General features: G+C 39.1%; 1 protein-coding gene across 1 annotated transcript in view; it reads right to left on the reverse strand.

The window, feature by feature from the left end:
• GUCY1A2 (guanylate cyclase 1 soluble subunit alpha 2) overlaps nt 1-14683 on the reverse strand; it is a 136167-nt gene that overhangs the window by 31204 nt on the left and 90280 nt on the right. Inside the window, exon 6 of the mRNA XM_066313002.1 lies at nt 9798-9941. Coding sequence (XP_066169099.1) covers nt 9798-9941 — 144 coding nt within the window. The remainder of the gene's footprint in view (nt 1-9797; nt 9942-14683) is intronic.

The following is a 14683-nucleotide window of genomic DNA, read 5'->3' on the forward strand; positions in this document are numbered from 1 at the left end:
AAAGGCCAATACAAATAAGACAGAAAAAGTTTCAAGAGGACAAATGGACATGACAAGGGGTGACAGGTACAACTTGCACCAACCAAAGTTTCATTTCAACATATGAAAGAAATTTTTCTACAGTGAGAATAATCACTGGAACAACATCCCTAGGGATGTGGCCAAGTCCCCATCAGTGGAGGGGCTCAAGCTATCATTGAACAGGGTGCTTAATAATGTCATCTGCGCACAAAAAGTTGGACCGGCTGATCTTCTGAAATCCTTTCCAACCTTAAAGGTTGTTCTGTGATTTTTTGATAACTTTGTTCTAATCAGTTTTTGGCATTTTAAATACTAAAATAATGTATTAGAATATTTAGCTAAATGTCAAGAATTATCCACTTAGGAAAACTATATCTCAGCAAGAAATTTGCCAGTGCTTCTGCTTTGGAGATTTTGCAGGAGGGTACAATGAGATCTCAGAAATATATCTCTTCCCATCTTCCTTCTCAGGGTTGATTACTTTCATGGAATGAAGTTCCAATACTAGACAAAAATCAAGTCTTCCTTCAGGATAGTGATCACTTTGACCCCTCCAAGTTCTGTCAGGTGGAAAAATCCCTGTATATTTTAACCCACTTTTCCTTATGCCACTTTTCCCTCTCTTTTTATTGATGCAATCAAATAGGTAACATGGTAGGACTGAATAACCTCAGATTATTTGAGCCTTGTTTTCCCTCTTCCTCCATTAAAAACTAAAGTTTTTGCCTCTCCTCTCTTTTTAAAATACTAAAGCAAAACCAAAATTCAATATAAATATGGAGATTGTTTTACTAAAAAAAAAAGCTTTAAAAGTTCAAATTATTTAACATGAAGTCTCTGAAGAAAATTATTTGCATTGAATTACTTTTACCCTAGTTTAGATTTAAAGGAGGCATTTGAACAGAAAAGGCTGTTGCAAATCCCTCAGAAGTACTGGCATTTTTTCCAAAATACTCTATGTCTCATATGAAAGGAAGCTGAAATACCATGAAACATTTAGTTTATGGATTTACTTATGACAGGAAATGCATTCTTCCTCAGGGAACTAAACTATTCTGAAACTGTTGAACAATGTTGCTGAACTTGTCAGCTTCAAACGGGAGGCCAAGTATAACCCTGCAGCACCCACCCCCTATCTGTTCACTCAAATATAGCACAATGTAATGACTCACTGTTTAGCTCAGAATAATGACAACAGTTATGCCATAGAGTTTTTTAACTGGTGCTTAAAACTGCAGACTTTGACTTTTCTTCTCTGAACTGTGCACGTTGGAGAGAATGGGGGAAGCCAAGTAGCAAACTGCCACTAACAAATGTACTTTCTTCTTCTTAAGCTTGCAGAGCAACTGCTGGCAGCTGCTCCTAAAACTGCTCTAAATGTGGATGCCAGAGTACTGAGCCAGATCTGCATAAAGGTTAACATTTCTGCAGGATTACCCAGTGGGGCTGAGAAAGACATTGATCTCCATGAGACAACCCACAGGCAGCTCCTCTGGGACCCAGCGCAAGGCTCTGCTTGTAATCCAGATTCAGGAAAGAGAAGGAGAACCCAGGTGCAACCTTGCAATGTGAAAAACCTTTGCATCTTTCTACCAGTGAGCATAATCCTCCCAGAAAAATTACATTAAAGGGACAAGAGAGCTAATAGGTCATGGAGAGGGGAAAAATGCCCTTCAAATGTGTAATGGAACTCATGCAGTATAAAACCCAGCACGCAGCTCAGCTCTACTTTTTTTGGTTATTTCCAGCTGCACCTTATCCAAACTGCTCAAGCAGTAGCAGACAAGGGAGAGGGGAGAAGGACTAGATGGGATGAGGCTCTTTCTTGAATCGTTTCCTCCAGGCTGCATCTGGATGAAAGAAGGAGCTTAGAAAGAAGATAGCTAAAAGCTATCTTAGCACTGTCACCTGGCCCATGGACACTCAAGCCGCATTATCCAGGAGGATGTGTAACTTTTGCACACTGTAAGGCTGCTGCAGGTATAATACCACCTCTTTCTTCTAGGGGAGATTCAGACCAAAGGATGAACTAGATTTGCCCTATCACTGCTGAAATGTACAATTTGTGGTACACTGTAACTCCAGGTGAAGTAAACCATTCAGATTAGGTAACTAGAGACCCATGGAAGAGACACAGAAACAGGGTTTCAGTGATTTAATGGTAGTTCCAAAGCAACATATTGTCCAGTTTAGAAAAGCCAATGTACATAACTGGGATTATAACAGTAAATAAATATCACCAGCACTGGACAGAACAGGCTTTTCAGGCAGGCAAACCACAAAGCAGGGGCTGACAGCTCAGTCACCTAAGGGAGAGGCAGACACAACACAGCACAGGGCAGCAGTTGCCTGACAGCATCTCAGCAGCTGCAAACACCTCTACAGCTTCAAAGGGCATGGCATTTTTATCTCTGCACCTCCTTCTGAGGCCTCTGGGATCACCTGTGTATATTAACCCAGTGAGGCAGCAATTTAAGCCTAGCATTTTCTGTCATGCTTACTGCATAAAAGCCAATCAAGCACTATTTTTATGCATAGTCTGTGTTGTTTCTCAGTGTATTACTGCTTATGTTCTCTGAGTCCTTGCATTTTGTGTATTCTCATACTTTTTTCAATTTTTGTGTAATGATTTTCATTTCTTCTCCATCTCAGGAGATAAGAAAAAATACTCTTGTAGTATAGTGGAAACCTGACTTTTTAATTTTTATATGACAAGAAACATATCAATGGAAGAAGAGAACATATATTTAGGACTTAGGAGAAATAAAATTTCAGCACTCAGCTAGCCTGGATTCCCTAGCCTGATACTTTAAATATTCATGAATTACTTCAAATTTTATCTCTCTATTATATATAAACATATAACATCGTTGTACATGTTGCAATTCTAACTTTAGATTTTTTGTCTAATCTTCCCTTCATAAAGATGCAACAGTATCAACCTTTTGAAATGCTGTATACACCACAGATTTAATTATTTATTCACCTGATGAGTTGTGTTTCTATTGTTACTACTGCTTACTTTTGCCAGAATAAAGAGTCAATGTAAAACAATAACAACAGAAAATTTCAGCTTCAGCGTGGAGTCCTTCACTGGCTGTAACAGTAAAAGCCAGAATGCGAAGTTCTGGCAGCTGCAAAAAAATGTCCCAACCCAAGCTCAGGGGCCAAACTGTATCATAGGATATCTTCCACCCTAGACAAATGAGAATGCAGAGGCCTTTTTCCTCATAAAGAACATAAGTTCAATGCTTTACTCTCTTAAAAGTTCTGGAGTTTTTCCCCCCAGGTCATTGTCCCAGTAAATACTGGTATTTAGTACTCTGAAGAGAATTTTGATCAGTGATTTAACAAAATCTGGTAGATATGCCAGATAATTTGTTTTTTATCATAAAGGGTTCTCAGCCAAAAAGTGTTTTCTACGGAAAATTCCCAACCAGTTCTACTACTAGCCAGACATCTGGAGCAATAGTTGGAGGCGTTTGGAATGACTGCTGAACCGTGAGAGATGTCACACCGCGACCTTAAAGCTAACCCCACGACCCAGCTGCATATCCTGTGGCCCCTGCAGGGATCTAAACCTTGAAATCCTTGCTGGTTTTCCCTCTGCATGTACTTATAGCGCCTAGAGAAGGAAATGAAAGTATCTGCCCACTCTGAGGCACCGGGACAAAGTTAGAAGGCAGCTGCAGCCATCACAGCAAGGTTTAGTCTCCCTTACGGCACAGAAGTATGACTGAATTACAGAGGCAGCTCCACACGCAGCCAGATCTACGTGCTGTGAGTCAAAGAGCTGTGAACATGTAGTAATCACTGTGAACTAATCAACTGTGGGGAAGTTCACTAGGTGCCCTAGGTAACTACCCTGGCTTCTACAAGTGTGCTTTAATCTCTGCCACAGGGACAAGAATAGGTGAAACAACACTTGTGTTTCCTACTTGCCAGAGATGAAATGTCAGAGAACAAATGGCATGGGAGGAGAATGGCCAGGATCCTCATGTTATTAATTAGCTCCTTGCTTGTCTTTTATGTCTCTCTCTCCCAGCAGTCATTAAAAAAAAAAATCTTCATAGCTTTCAAGTTTACTCAAGCTGGGCTTATGCTAGGTTGCCAATCCTAGTTATCATGGGCAGGCAGATCCTTACACTGTGCAGAATCAAGTCTTCATAGCTTTGAAAATCTACTTTTAGCATCTACTGCGAACTTCACCTAAGAACTGAAATGTGTACCATCTGAATGAATGACCAACCCTTTGGGAAACTTCCCTCTTCAGCAGACTAAGTGCCAGTCTAATATTAATATTTCAGATGAGATTCTTACACAAAGCTGCTGCTGTGCAGACCCAGTAGTCATATAAACCCCACTTTGCATTATTACTGCAACACAGGCAGTAACACTGTCCTACAGTGGTTATAACATACACTGTATTTGAAGTCCCTTCAAAAGAAAAGAAGTTGCAAATAATGAGTGTAGTTTGGAGCTTTTAAAGACTATTATTAAAATCACACAAAAGGAAGCAGTTGAGTGAATATGACTGGAGGGCTGAGGAGAGTGAATTTTCTCTTAGAGTAGTCTAAAAAACCTCACAATTTCCCATATTCCTGGAGAAATGTGCTTCAATCAGCTCCTCTAGTTTTGCATTTCCAGAGGCACTGGGCCAAACTGAGGAAGTACAGTCATGAACTATCCCACATCCAGGGCTGATTTTGCCTCACCATCTCCCAAGCATGCTGTCAAGAAAAAGTCCCAAGACTCCCTGACATGCAGCTCTGCATGCTCCCCAAAGCTGTTGTGATGCTCTAACGCTGGTAAACCTGTGAAACTCTGAGCTCTTGAAAGTCTCTTAATCCAAAGGTTTCTTTTGGAACTGTTTCTGACTTTTTCTTTCAACACAAGGGTATTTCTAATTTCAATTTCTGCAGGCTGAAGTAGGATATTATATACCTCCTAGAGTCTGATGTAGACATTAGGTACAAGGCAAAGTTGCTAGGAGACCACAGATGGAGCAAGGAGCATCGCAGTAACGCAGCAGCTTTTCACACAGGGCTGATGAGAATGCCTGCATCAGCAGTCAGCCCTTCACAACTTAAACCAAACCAGACAACCTTTTGCTGCTTATGTAAAGATGTACATTTGGATAGAACCAAAACTGCTATAAAACCAGCATACCATAACCTGAATAATAAGCAAGGCAAGAAACACTGAAAAGGATTACACAGACAACACTTGCGACTCTCTCTCTTTTCTTTTGGGAATGGCCCCTTCACTTAAAAAATAAAAATCCTGTTTATACAAATAAATGTTGGCACTTCCTACTTGTGTCCTGGACCCAAGTGGTAAACCACTGAAATACAAAGGGGAATACTTAATGAACCAGCAGATGATGCTTTGCACTCTAAAATTCATTGCCCATTCCCATGTCATTTAGAAAAGTGTGTCACTCACTGTGACCATTACAATCCACAGAGTCCTTCTGACTCTTCTGTGCCCTTAGTCACGAGTCAGAGTTCATGCTAGTTAAATTTTACCACTTGGCAAGTAGAGATTAGAGATTTATCGACCTCAGACTTTCATTGTTTCAGTCATCATGATCACAGGTATTCAAATAGGTAACATAAACCAAAACTAATGCAGCTGCAAGTTTAGATCATACATCTTAGACATGCTAAACTAATGGTTCTACTCATAAAGGTTTATTTGTCACCCATACATGGAAAGATGAAGTATAGAAAGTCTGGATCACAACTAAAATTCAAATGGAAAAGCTGAGATTGACTGAAGTTGTAAACCTCTCACTTCATCTCCTTCCAGTGGGATCATCCACTCTGAGAGGTCATTAACCTGTTCACTGCTGAGGTGGAGCTACCTGACAAATATTAATTCATATATTTCATTATAAAGTAGACACTGCAAGCATGTCAGATGAACACACACTAAATTTACTCTCTTCATTTAAGAGGGAAATACAGTAACAAATTCAACACACCTGTTCACACTGTCAGTGTTTGAAATTAGATAATGTTAATGCCTACACTGTTCGAGTGCAGCCTACAAACCCAACAATAAAATAGCCTTCGAAATGCTCATCTGAAGGTTAGAAGGTTCAAGTGTGTCAAGTACTCTATCTTGATAATAAAGAAACAATTGAGCCGAGTACCTGATTATGTGCCGTGCAAATGCAAGGTCCCACCTACCTCACCTGGGAAGAAATCAATTAAATAGAACCCAGTATCAGCTAGAATTTTTCTGCACTACTCTGTTTAGAGTATTTCACAAACCAGTCATTAGAAAGTGAGCAAAAAAGAAAAGTGAGGGTATGTATTTGCTTCAGTTTGGGATTACAGTATTTACAGGTCTAATTCTCACATTATGGTAACAAATAATTTCAAAGATACATGACATTTTTCTGCTGTAGCAGAACATTTTGCAATGTGTTTTGAATTGCTGTGGCAGGGCTCAACCTTTATGTTTTAGCCAAGAACACCTGCACACAATTAATCTAAATAACTGCAGTTGATTTCAGCAGCTTCATGTAAATCGTTTACTTTTCCTCTGTGAGTTCCCAGTTCTTATCTCTTCATGACCCTATGACATAAAAATTCATACACTACAAAAATAAGCAGATAATTTTCTCATGGGAAATCTCATTAGTGGAAACTAGTATGTTCTGTCACAACATCCCTTTGGGAAAAAAAAAGCCTGAAAAGGAGGTCTTTCTCTTTCTTTGGGATATACACCACCCAGTGATTAATTAGGTAAGTTTGAAGCACGATAAAAAGTTATTGGAGTAATAATATTCTCCAGGAATTCCATATCTGCATTGCAACCTTTCAGTGAAGGTCAATGCCCTGGAGAATTCTTCTTACAGTATTATCTCTAGCTATTAATATTAACATAATTCCACTTCATCTAAAAAGAAGAATAGTAAAATACAAAGCACATCCTAAACTCAAGCAACACTCACTTAAATGTATGAGGCAATTTTAAATCAATATTTTCAGACTAAAGTCATAAAGCCCTACATATAATGAGTAGTGCAGAATATAAATCAAAAGAGTGCCTCCAAAGTAAAATTCTATGCTGAAAGGACAAAAATGTATATTAAATTCCACATGCAGTGTCTGCAGCAGAAGTCCCTCTACTGTACTAAGGCCTTAGGTCATTCTAAAATAATGACATTTTGCCTCTAGTAGAATTGAGTTTAAAAAAAATCACACGGGGACCTGAAGCCTTCTCCATCACTCACAGGGGAATAATCAGCTCATTTTCTGTTACAAATATGTCTTTCTAAGACAGCAGGCTGTGTTACAACACAGATGATAGGATTTGTGGGTGCTGCTATAATACAGCTCACTCTCTCTTTCTGCAAAATAACAGTTTTATTTATTTATCATTACCCCTCTAGTCCCAGGCTGTTCACACAGGTACAGGGAGTGCTGGCACAGAGTCTCCATCCTGCTTCTGCATCTGTGCTGCCTCTGGCTCTGCGGGAAGTGCCAAATGCCTGAGTGTGTGTCATCTGCACACCATGGTGCTCTCATCAGCATGCTATGAGCTCTGACTCGGAGAAAGGAACAGCGTCTGGATATAAACCAGACCTGCTTCATACACCTGGTCACCATCCCAAGGTCCATCACTGCTCACCGCCTGCACTAGCATTGCTCTAAGGGGCACACTTGTCATGAAGTCTACATGGGTGTACAAATAAGTTATTTTTGTGATCACTACAATGAATACCTTCATATGATAACTGTGTACCCAGATAATAAACCTCATTTGATCATCTGCTAATCCACTTAACAGGTGAAAGTCTTATGCTAATTTCCTGTTTATGTGATATGGTATTTTCTAAAATAATTCACTTACTTTCTCATCCTAACTTTTTGAGGTTTTAAGTGCCACTTAATAAGTTGTCCACTGCTATCATAGGGATGAACATTTCAAGAACCACAAAAAGTAAGTTATTGCCTTCTGGCAAATTCAGCCTTGAGACGACAACAAAATATATCCAGCAAAGTTGTTTAGAAAATACATATATTCCATAAACCTTCACACAGGGCAACCTAAAAGTTAAGTCATATATTTAAGAAGCACTGTCCAAGTGCTTAAACATGTACAGGCTTGGGGCCATGACCACTTTCCTGAGAACCTTGTTCGAGTGCCTGACCACATGTTCCTTATATCCAATCTGAACTTCTCCTCATGCTGCTTTAAGACATTTTTATGCACATGCAACATTTACTAATAAGAATCTGTTGCACAATGGGCCAAAGATTTATGGGTTTTTTTAAGTAAAAACCTGTAAACTAATAAAAATAGGGATCACTCTAGCCAATTGAACATTGTCTGGAAGGCAAAAGTCATAAATATGTGCATGTTTTTAACTGTGATGGTCATTCATTGACATAGCCACTAGGAAAAACTATTCATTCCTTGCCATTTGTAGGAGGACTCATGTGACAGTGTAGATGCTCACAGCAGACTTCCACATTTAGGTTAAGTCCACAGATTTCCCTCACAAACAACTGAAAACCCACACATTTTTAGGGTGTTATTCATCTCATCTTAGAGTAGACATCTAAACTAGGACAAACTAAAGTAGACTTCTCCAAAAGTCCTTATTGCAATAGTTTACAGGGTAAATATATCCACATGAGAGGAATTCTAATCTTAATAAATTTCAAAACAAATCAGATTATGTCTCTATGAAAGAAAAGCTTTATTTTTAAGCACAATTTCCAGGTTAGGTACAAAGGTAACAAAATCCCACAATATCACCACCCCTCCTGCCCAGAAATCTATTACACCTAAAACTGAAGGCAGAACAATTAAGAAATGATGCTGAGCTTCTCAGTACCTCTACTTTCAGTTTAACTATGACAAACTGATCTTTTTCTTCTGAATTCTAAAGGAGGTTTATTGGCATTTTTTGAAAGTATTTGGTTATTCCCAGCATTTTATTCTATACATATTTCCTCTGCAATGTCTTTATAGTCTTTCTTTTACAGGTTTTCTTATGCAGACAGTGAAAATAAGAAGAATTCTCTGAAAAATAATGAGTGGTAATGAAAACAGTGAGCCTCAGAGTAAAACATGCACCTTCAAAATTTCCCTACATCTGAAGCAATGACGCAAAAGAAAGTGAAAATATGAAGAGAGTCTGAAAGACAGCTCTCCCAGCAGGTACCAGTGTAGTCGGCACATATTAATTTGCTATAGTTATTGGAAAAACAAATACAATCAATCAAAAAACCACATACTTTAGTAGGATTAAATTAATATATGTTGGAAATAGTCTTACATCGAAACTGAAAACGCCACATCTTCAATATCTTCAGTCTTTCAATGCTTATTTCGTGTTCAATGAATATTCACAGGAAGCTTTAAAATAATTTTCTTCAAGATCCACATAGTCCGACATATTTTTTCAGAATGGTATTCTTTTCAATATGTTGGTATAGAACCAAAAGAAGCAGAACAGCAGAGGAACTTAAAAATGTTACAAAAAGACATCTGGTTTTCCCCCTCCTGCTACCTCCTGCATCAAAGTAGGGGATGGAAATGACATAGCGGTGAGACAGACAATGGTGAGAAAGAGCAGGCAGTCTACAGATCCTTCTTTTATGCAGGTTTACACCAATTTGGAAAAGAGGCCCATGGCCCATCAGAGCTGCAGACATGGTGATGCAAGTGTAAATTCTCTAGCAATAAACAGATTTCTACCAACAGAACACAAGGAAATGAATCTGGTCCGAACAAAGGGCAAAAGGAGTTACCTTAATAGGGCTTCCGTCTGGAGTGAGAACCTCTTCTGAAAGCTCCATCATCTTCAGTGCCATCAGGGCAATGGCTTTGGCATGACTAAGGCTTTTCTTATGGAGCCCTGCTGCAACACAGTACGCATCACCTATTGTTTCCACCTGCAGCAATCAGACAAACCCAGTGTTACACAGTGATTATGAGAGGGGAATCCTGCCATTAGGCTTGCAATCAAAGAGTGTTGCTGAAAACATGTGAGCAAAACATCCATAAATAAGCAATTAGACAAAAAAGCATAATTACCTGAGTCTGCAAACAGGTGTAGTCAAAACCCCACATGCAACAGCACAGTGGTTTATCACCATTATAACCAATGAAGATTGTCTAGAACAGTGTATGGCATCAGCTGAGATATAGCAACATTCTCCCACAGCAGTAACACAGAAAATTGCATTTTCCTTAATGAGAAATTGCTTGCAGCTTCATTACATACTATCCTGGCTGAGGTTTGCTGTTGGGTAAGAATAGCGCTACATAATTATAATTTGTAATTAGTATTTGATATGCTAGAAAATTATATCAGGAAGAGAATTAGCAAAAGCAAAACATCACCACAAAAAACAGTGAGGACTACCTAACTTCTCATTAGTGGGTAGCTCTTCCTAGTATAATTTACAAATATTGCTACAGACTTTTGACTGCACCTTCATCCCTTATTTTCAAATAAGAATTGATGTCTCTCTCTACCAGGCAGGCCATCTTACTCTGCCTTCCCTACCTGCAGGCATGAAATTCAGCAGACTGAGCCCTCTGGTCTCTTCAGGCAGGCCTTACTGCTCTTTTATCCTGATTTGCTTTAAAAAGAGCTGGCCTCCAGGAGGAAGTGGGAGCAAAATGAATTGCAGAAGCCTTCTAGCTCTGGGTAAAGGCAGCCTGAGAAACAGTGCAGCCCTCAAGGTCTGAAGCTTTATTTACAGCATTGTGTTTTGCAGTCTGTTTGCTCACACATCTGTAACATTCTCGGACAAAATCCATTAACACGAGCCCAAACAGACCTCAAGGATTAGTTTAGGTTTTGTGACATAACTAATCTGGCTTTCACCCTGCACGCAACACTACAGGAATGCCAGAAAATGCTTCAGCACAAAGACTAGGGTGAGAAGAAAACAAGGACTGAGAAAGGAGTTATTCAGAGAATAAATATAGCTGATTCTTCTCTCTGCAGAGAATCTACTAAGTAGTGGGACTGGATCTTCTCGGCTGAATTTCCTGTCTTGATAAACTGGAAATAGTATCTCAATACAAATAGTACCTGGAAAAGGTAAACATTACATGTAAATGTACCCAGAGCATGAACCTAGAACAGAAGTATGAGCAAATACTTCCCACCACCAATCTAACCTGCTGCAAGCCCACTGCAAAGTCTGCCACCTCAACCTTTCCGGCTGATTGTGCAGAAGGAGCTAAACATAGATAGGAAGCTGAGGGTTTCTCATGAGCTGAGACAACCATTAGAGCTCCTTCAACACCTTTGAAAGCTCCTAATAGTACTTGTATATAGAAAAAAAACAACATGTGGGAGCAACCAATACTGCTGTGTGCTGGCCTGTTTTACCCAAGCCGTATCTCAGGATGTCTGTCCACAAGAAGCAGACACTACCAATGCCCTACAGTTTAGGAGTTTGTTTCTCCAAAGACAAATAGAGGGGCAAGAATATTGCAATGGCTGATGAAAAAATGTAGAAACTGGAAAACAAAAAACAAAACCAACCAACCAAACAAACAAAAACCCCACAAAATAAAAAAAAAAAAGCACAGTGAGAAGTATCAGAAGTTAAAAAGAGTCTGGAAGAAACAGATGTTTTAAAATGTTCTAAATTGGAAGGATGTATTAGCAGAAATCCATTGTCATTCTTCAAAATCATGAACAAACCTCAATAGGAATAGACTCAAAGGTGTTGCTACAGAAAGAGCTGAGTCTATGATGTCAAATACAAAAATTAAATACAAATTCTGCTCCCCGTTGAATGACCTAATTTCAGAATTACTTTTCTACTAAAGTTGGTTGCATAGATGTGGGATCATATACTGTTCCTGCAGTGTTCAGACAAAACTACTTACTTTGTTAGCTTCTTCCCCCTTGGAAACCTCCATAGCTGTAATTTAACAGCTAAATTCCACACACAGAATGTACTCTACCACCAGAAAAATGGGACTGAAGCTGTCTCATAATAATCTTTATATAAAAATAAAAATTATAATAATGCCATTACTCTTTAAAGTGCTGGTTCCTATGGAGTTCATCTGCCAGCAACACTGGAGAACCAGGGGAAGGACTACAACTGCTTAGACTAACCTGATAGCTTCAACTGATGTGATGAGCACTGACAGACCTGCCTAATGATTTACCATTCTGTAACCCTTATTTTCAGTCACACACTAGGATTTTCCCCAGCTAAGCATTTAAGCTGAAATTTTCATTATGAGTACCTCCACCAAATTTTAACCTTGGTTCCATCCTTCTTCAAAATCAGATTTGACAAATCTTCCAAAACTTCCAGGAGTTCTAGTATTTCAGATTGTTCATGGCATTTTCATTTGGTCCACTTGTATAGAAGTCATAAAATCATGGAGTGGTTTTGTTTGGGACATTTCAAAACTATCTAGTTTCAGCTCCCCTATCAAGGACAGAGATACCTTCCACTAGACCAGGCTGCAGAAAGCCCCACCCAGCCTGGGCTTGAACATTTCCAGTGATGGGTCATCCACAGCTTCACTATGAAGAATTTCTTTCCTATATCAAATACAGCCACTTTTGGTTCATAACCCAGGACTGTTGTCTTGTAACAACAGGCTTTGGTAAAATGCCTCTTTCCATCTTTCTTATAAGAAATAAGAAATTTTACATTTACACATCAAAGGTCACAACAAGATCTTCACTTTTCTAGGCAGAACAACCCAACTCTCTCAGCCTGTCTTCACAAGAGAGGTGCTCCAGCCATCTGGTAATTTTTGTGGCCCTCCTCTGGACTCACTCCAAGACATCCATGTCCTTTTTGTGCTTAGGACACCAGAGCTGGATCCAGCACTGCAGATGGGAGTCTCACCAGGGCAGAGCAGGAATCACCTGCCTTGTCTGCTGGCCAGTTTTCTGATGCACCCCAGAGTGTGGTTGGCTGTCTGGGCTGCAAGTACAGATTGCTGGCTCATGTTTAATTTTTCACCTACCAATATTCCCAAGCCCTTTTTCAGAGGGGTGGTCTCAATCCCTTTATCCACCAGTCTGTATTAATAAAGGGTATTGCCCTGGCCCAGCTGCAGAACCTTCACTTGGCCTTGCTGAACTTCACAAGGGTATATGAGGACATTAAAATAGAGAATGCAACAAGAGTGATACATCACACTTCAGAATTTCAGGCTGGGCCCCCGAGTGAGTCATATGCACACAGGGAAGGAGGGAATTTTCTTGTCTCAGCTGAGGAGTAGCAGTTGGACTAGAAACACAAAGCACTGCTTATAGCTTGCTTCAGAGTATCCTCTGGGTAGATCCTGAAACTGTGTGCATCAGAGAGCAACCTAGTCCATAAATATTCAATGTCAATAGGATTAAAAGAAAAGGAATGCACTACTCAAAGTGTCTGAAAATTGCTGCACTCAGATCTATTTGATACTCTTCAAGATGACGATATACAGCAATGAAACTCCAGAGGAAATCTCTACCATGCGATAAACTAGATTCTGAGTTTTTGACCTTGTGGTGTGACTTTTAAGATTCATTAGTAGTAGCATATTCCATTTTTATATCCTTCCTAGATACATATACAGGAAAAGATATTTTGCTTTCAATCTTGTAAGACTGAAATGCCTTATCCTGCTTCTTTAAAAGAGTTAACTATTTTCTGTGCTGAATATTAAAGCTGTCTTTGCATATGACCGACAGTTTACCACTAATAACACTTAGTATATTTTTTTCCTAATTAAATTAAAGTTTCTTACTGCTCCTAGTAGTTCTAGCTACTCACTGTTTGCCAGTCCTACTGTTACCAACTTTTCATCCCTTTTCACTGACTTACGCTTACCATAGCCAGCTTCACTGGAGTTTTCATTAATTGGGAATTAATACACAGCACCACAGAAGAGAAGTTGAACTTGGATTTCAAAATTTCACAAAACTCTAAAATCTGCATAATAGAATTTTTTATTCTTAACTAACAGATGAAGAATTCAGGAAATACTGCTGCTCCTTACACTGTTATACAGAAGCCTCCTCTAAAGCCCTCTGTAACTCTCAAGTCATTGGAACTGTCTAAATGTTTTCCAGACAGGCCCTCAACAAATCCCGTATTAAAGATAATATTTAGTTGAAGTGATTGTGTGTACTCTACAGTTCAGGAAAACTTTCTAGACAGTTATTCCAACACTGCTGAACACTGAAGAGTGATAATGCATGACACTTGATGCATTATATCTTCTGATTGAAGCAAATATCTTCTGCTTTTGAGAAGTCATTTTCTATATAACCAGCTTCTGTTAGTCCTCGGTAGATACTGTATGTCTGCTCTAGATGTGAACAGTAATTTTTACAGAAAATAAACCCTATAGTAATCTTCTTACAGTCACTTATCCTTAATTCATAACCATTTGAGATGGAATATGATTTGCAGATCAATTTGATAGCACAGAGGTCAGAATGTAATTTATCCAATTACAAACTGTTCAGAGAACAGAGATTAATAACCTGATCCCTGGGCTGTTCCAGCAAGTCTCTTCCAACTACCAGAAGCTAAACTTTGTGTTGTCTTTCCTTATTAAACTGAGAAATCGGAAGTTTTAGCCAAATTATATTCTGTGGATATAAAGTCAGGGTGTTGTTTCAGTGACAGTTTTTATAGGAAAATGTGGA

Source organism: Sylvia atricapilla, chromosome 2 (assembly GCF_009819655.1).
Source record: "Sylvia atricapilla isolate bSylAtr1 chromosome 2, bSylAtr1.pri, whole genome shotgun sequence".
Taxonomy (NCBI): Eukaryota; Metazoa; Chordata; class Aves; order Passeriformes; family Sylviidae; genus Sylvia; species Sylvia atricapilla.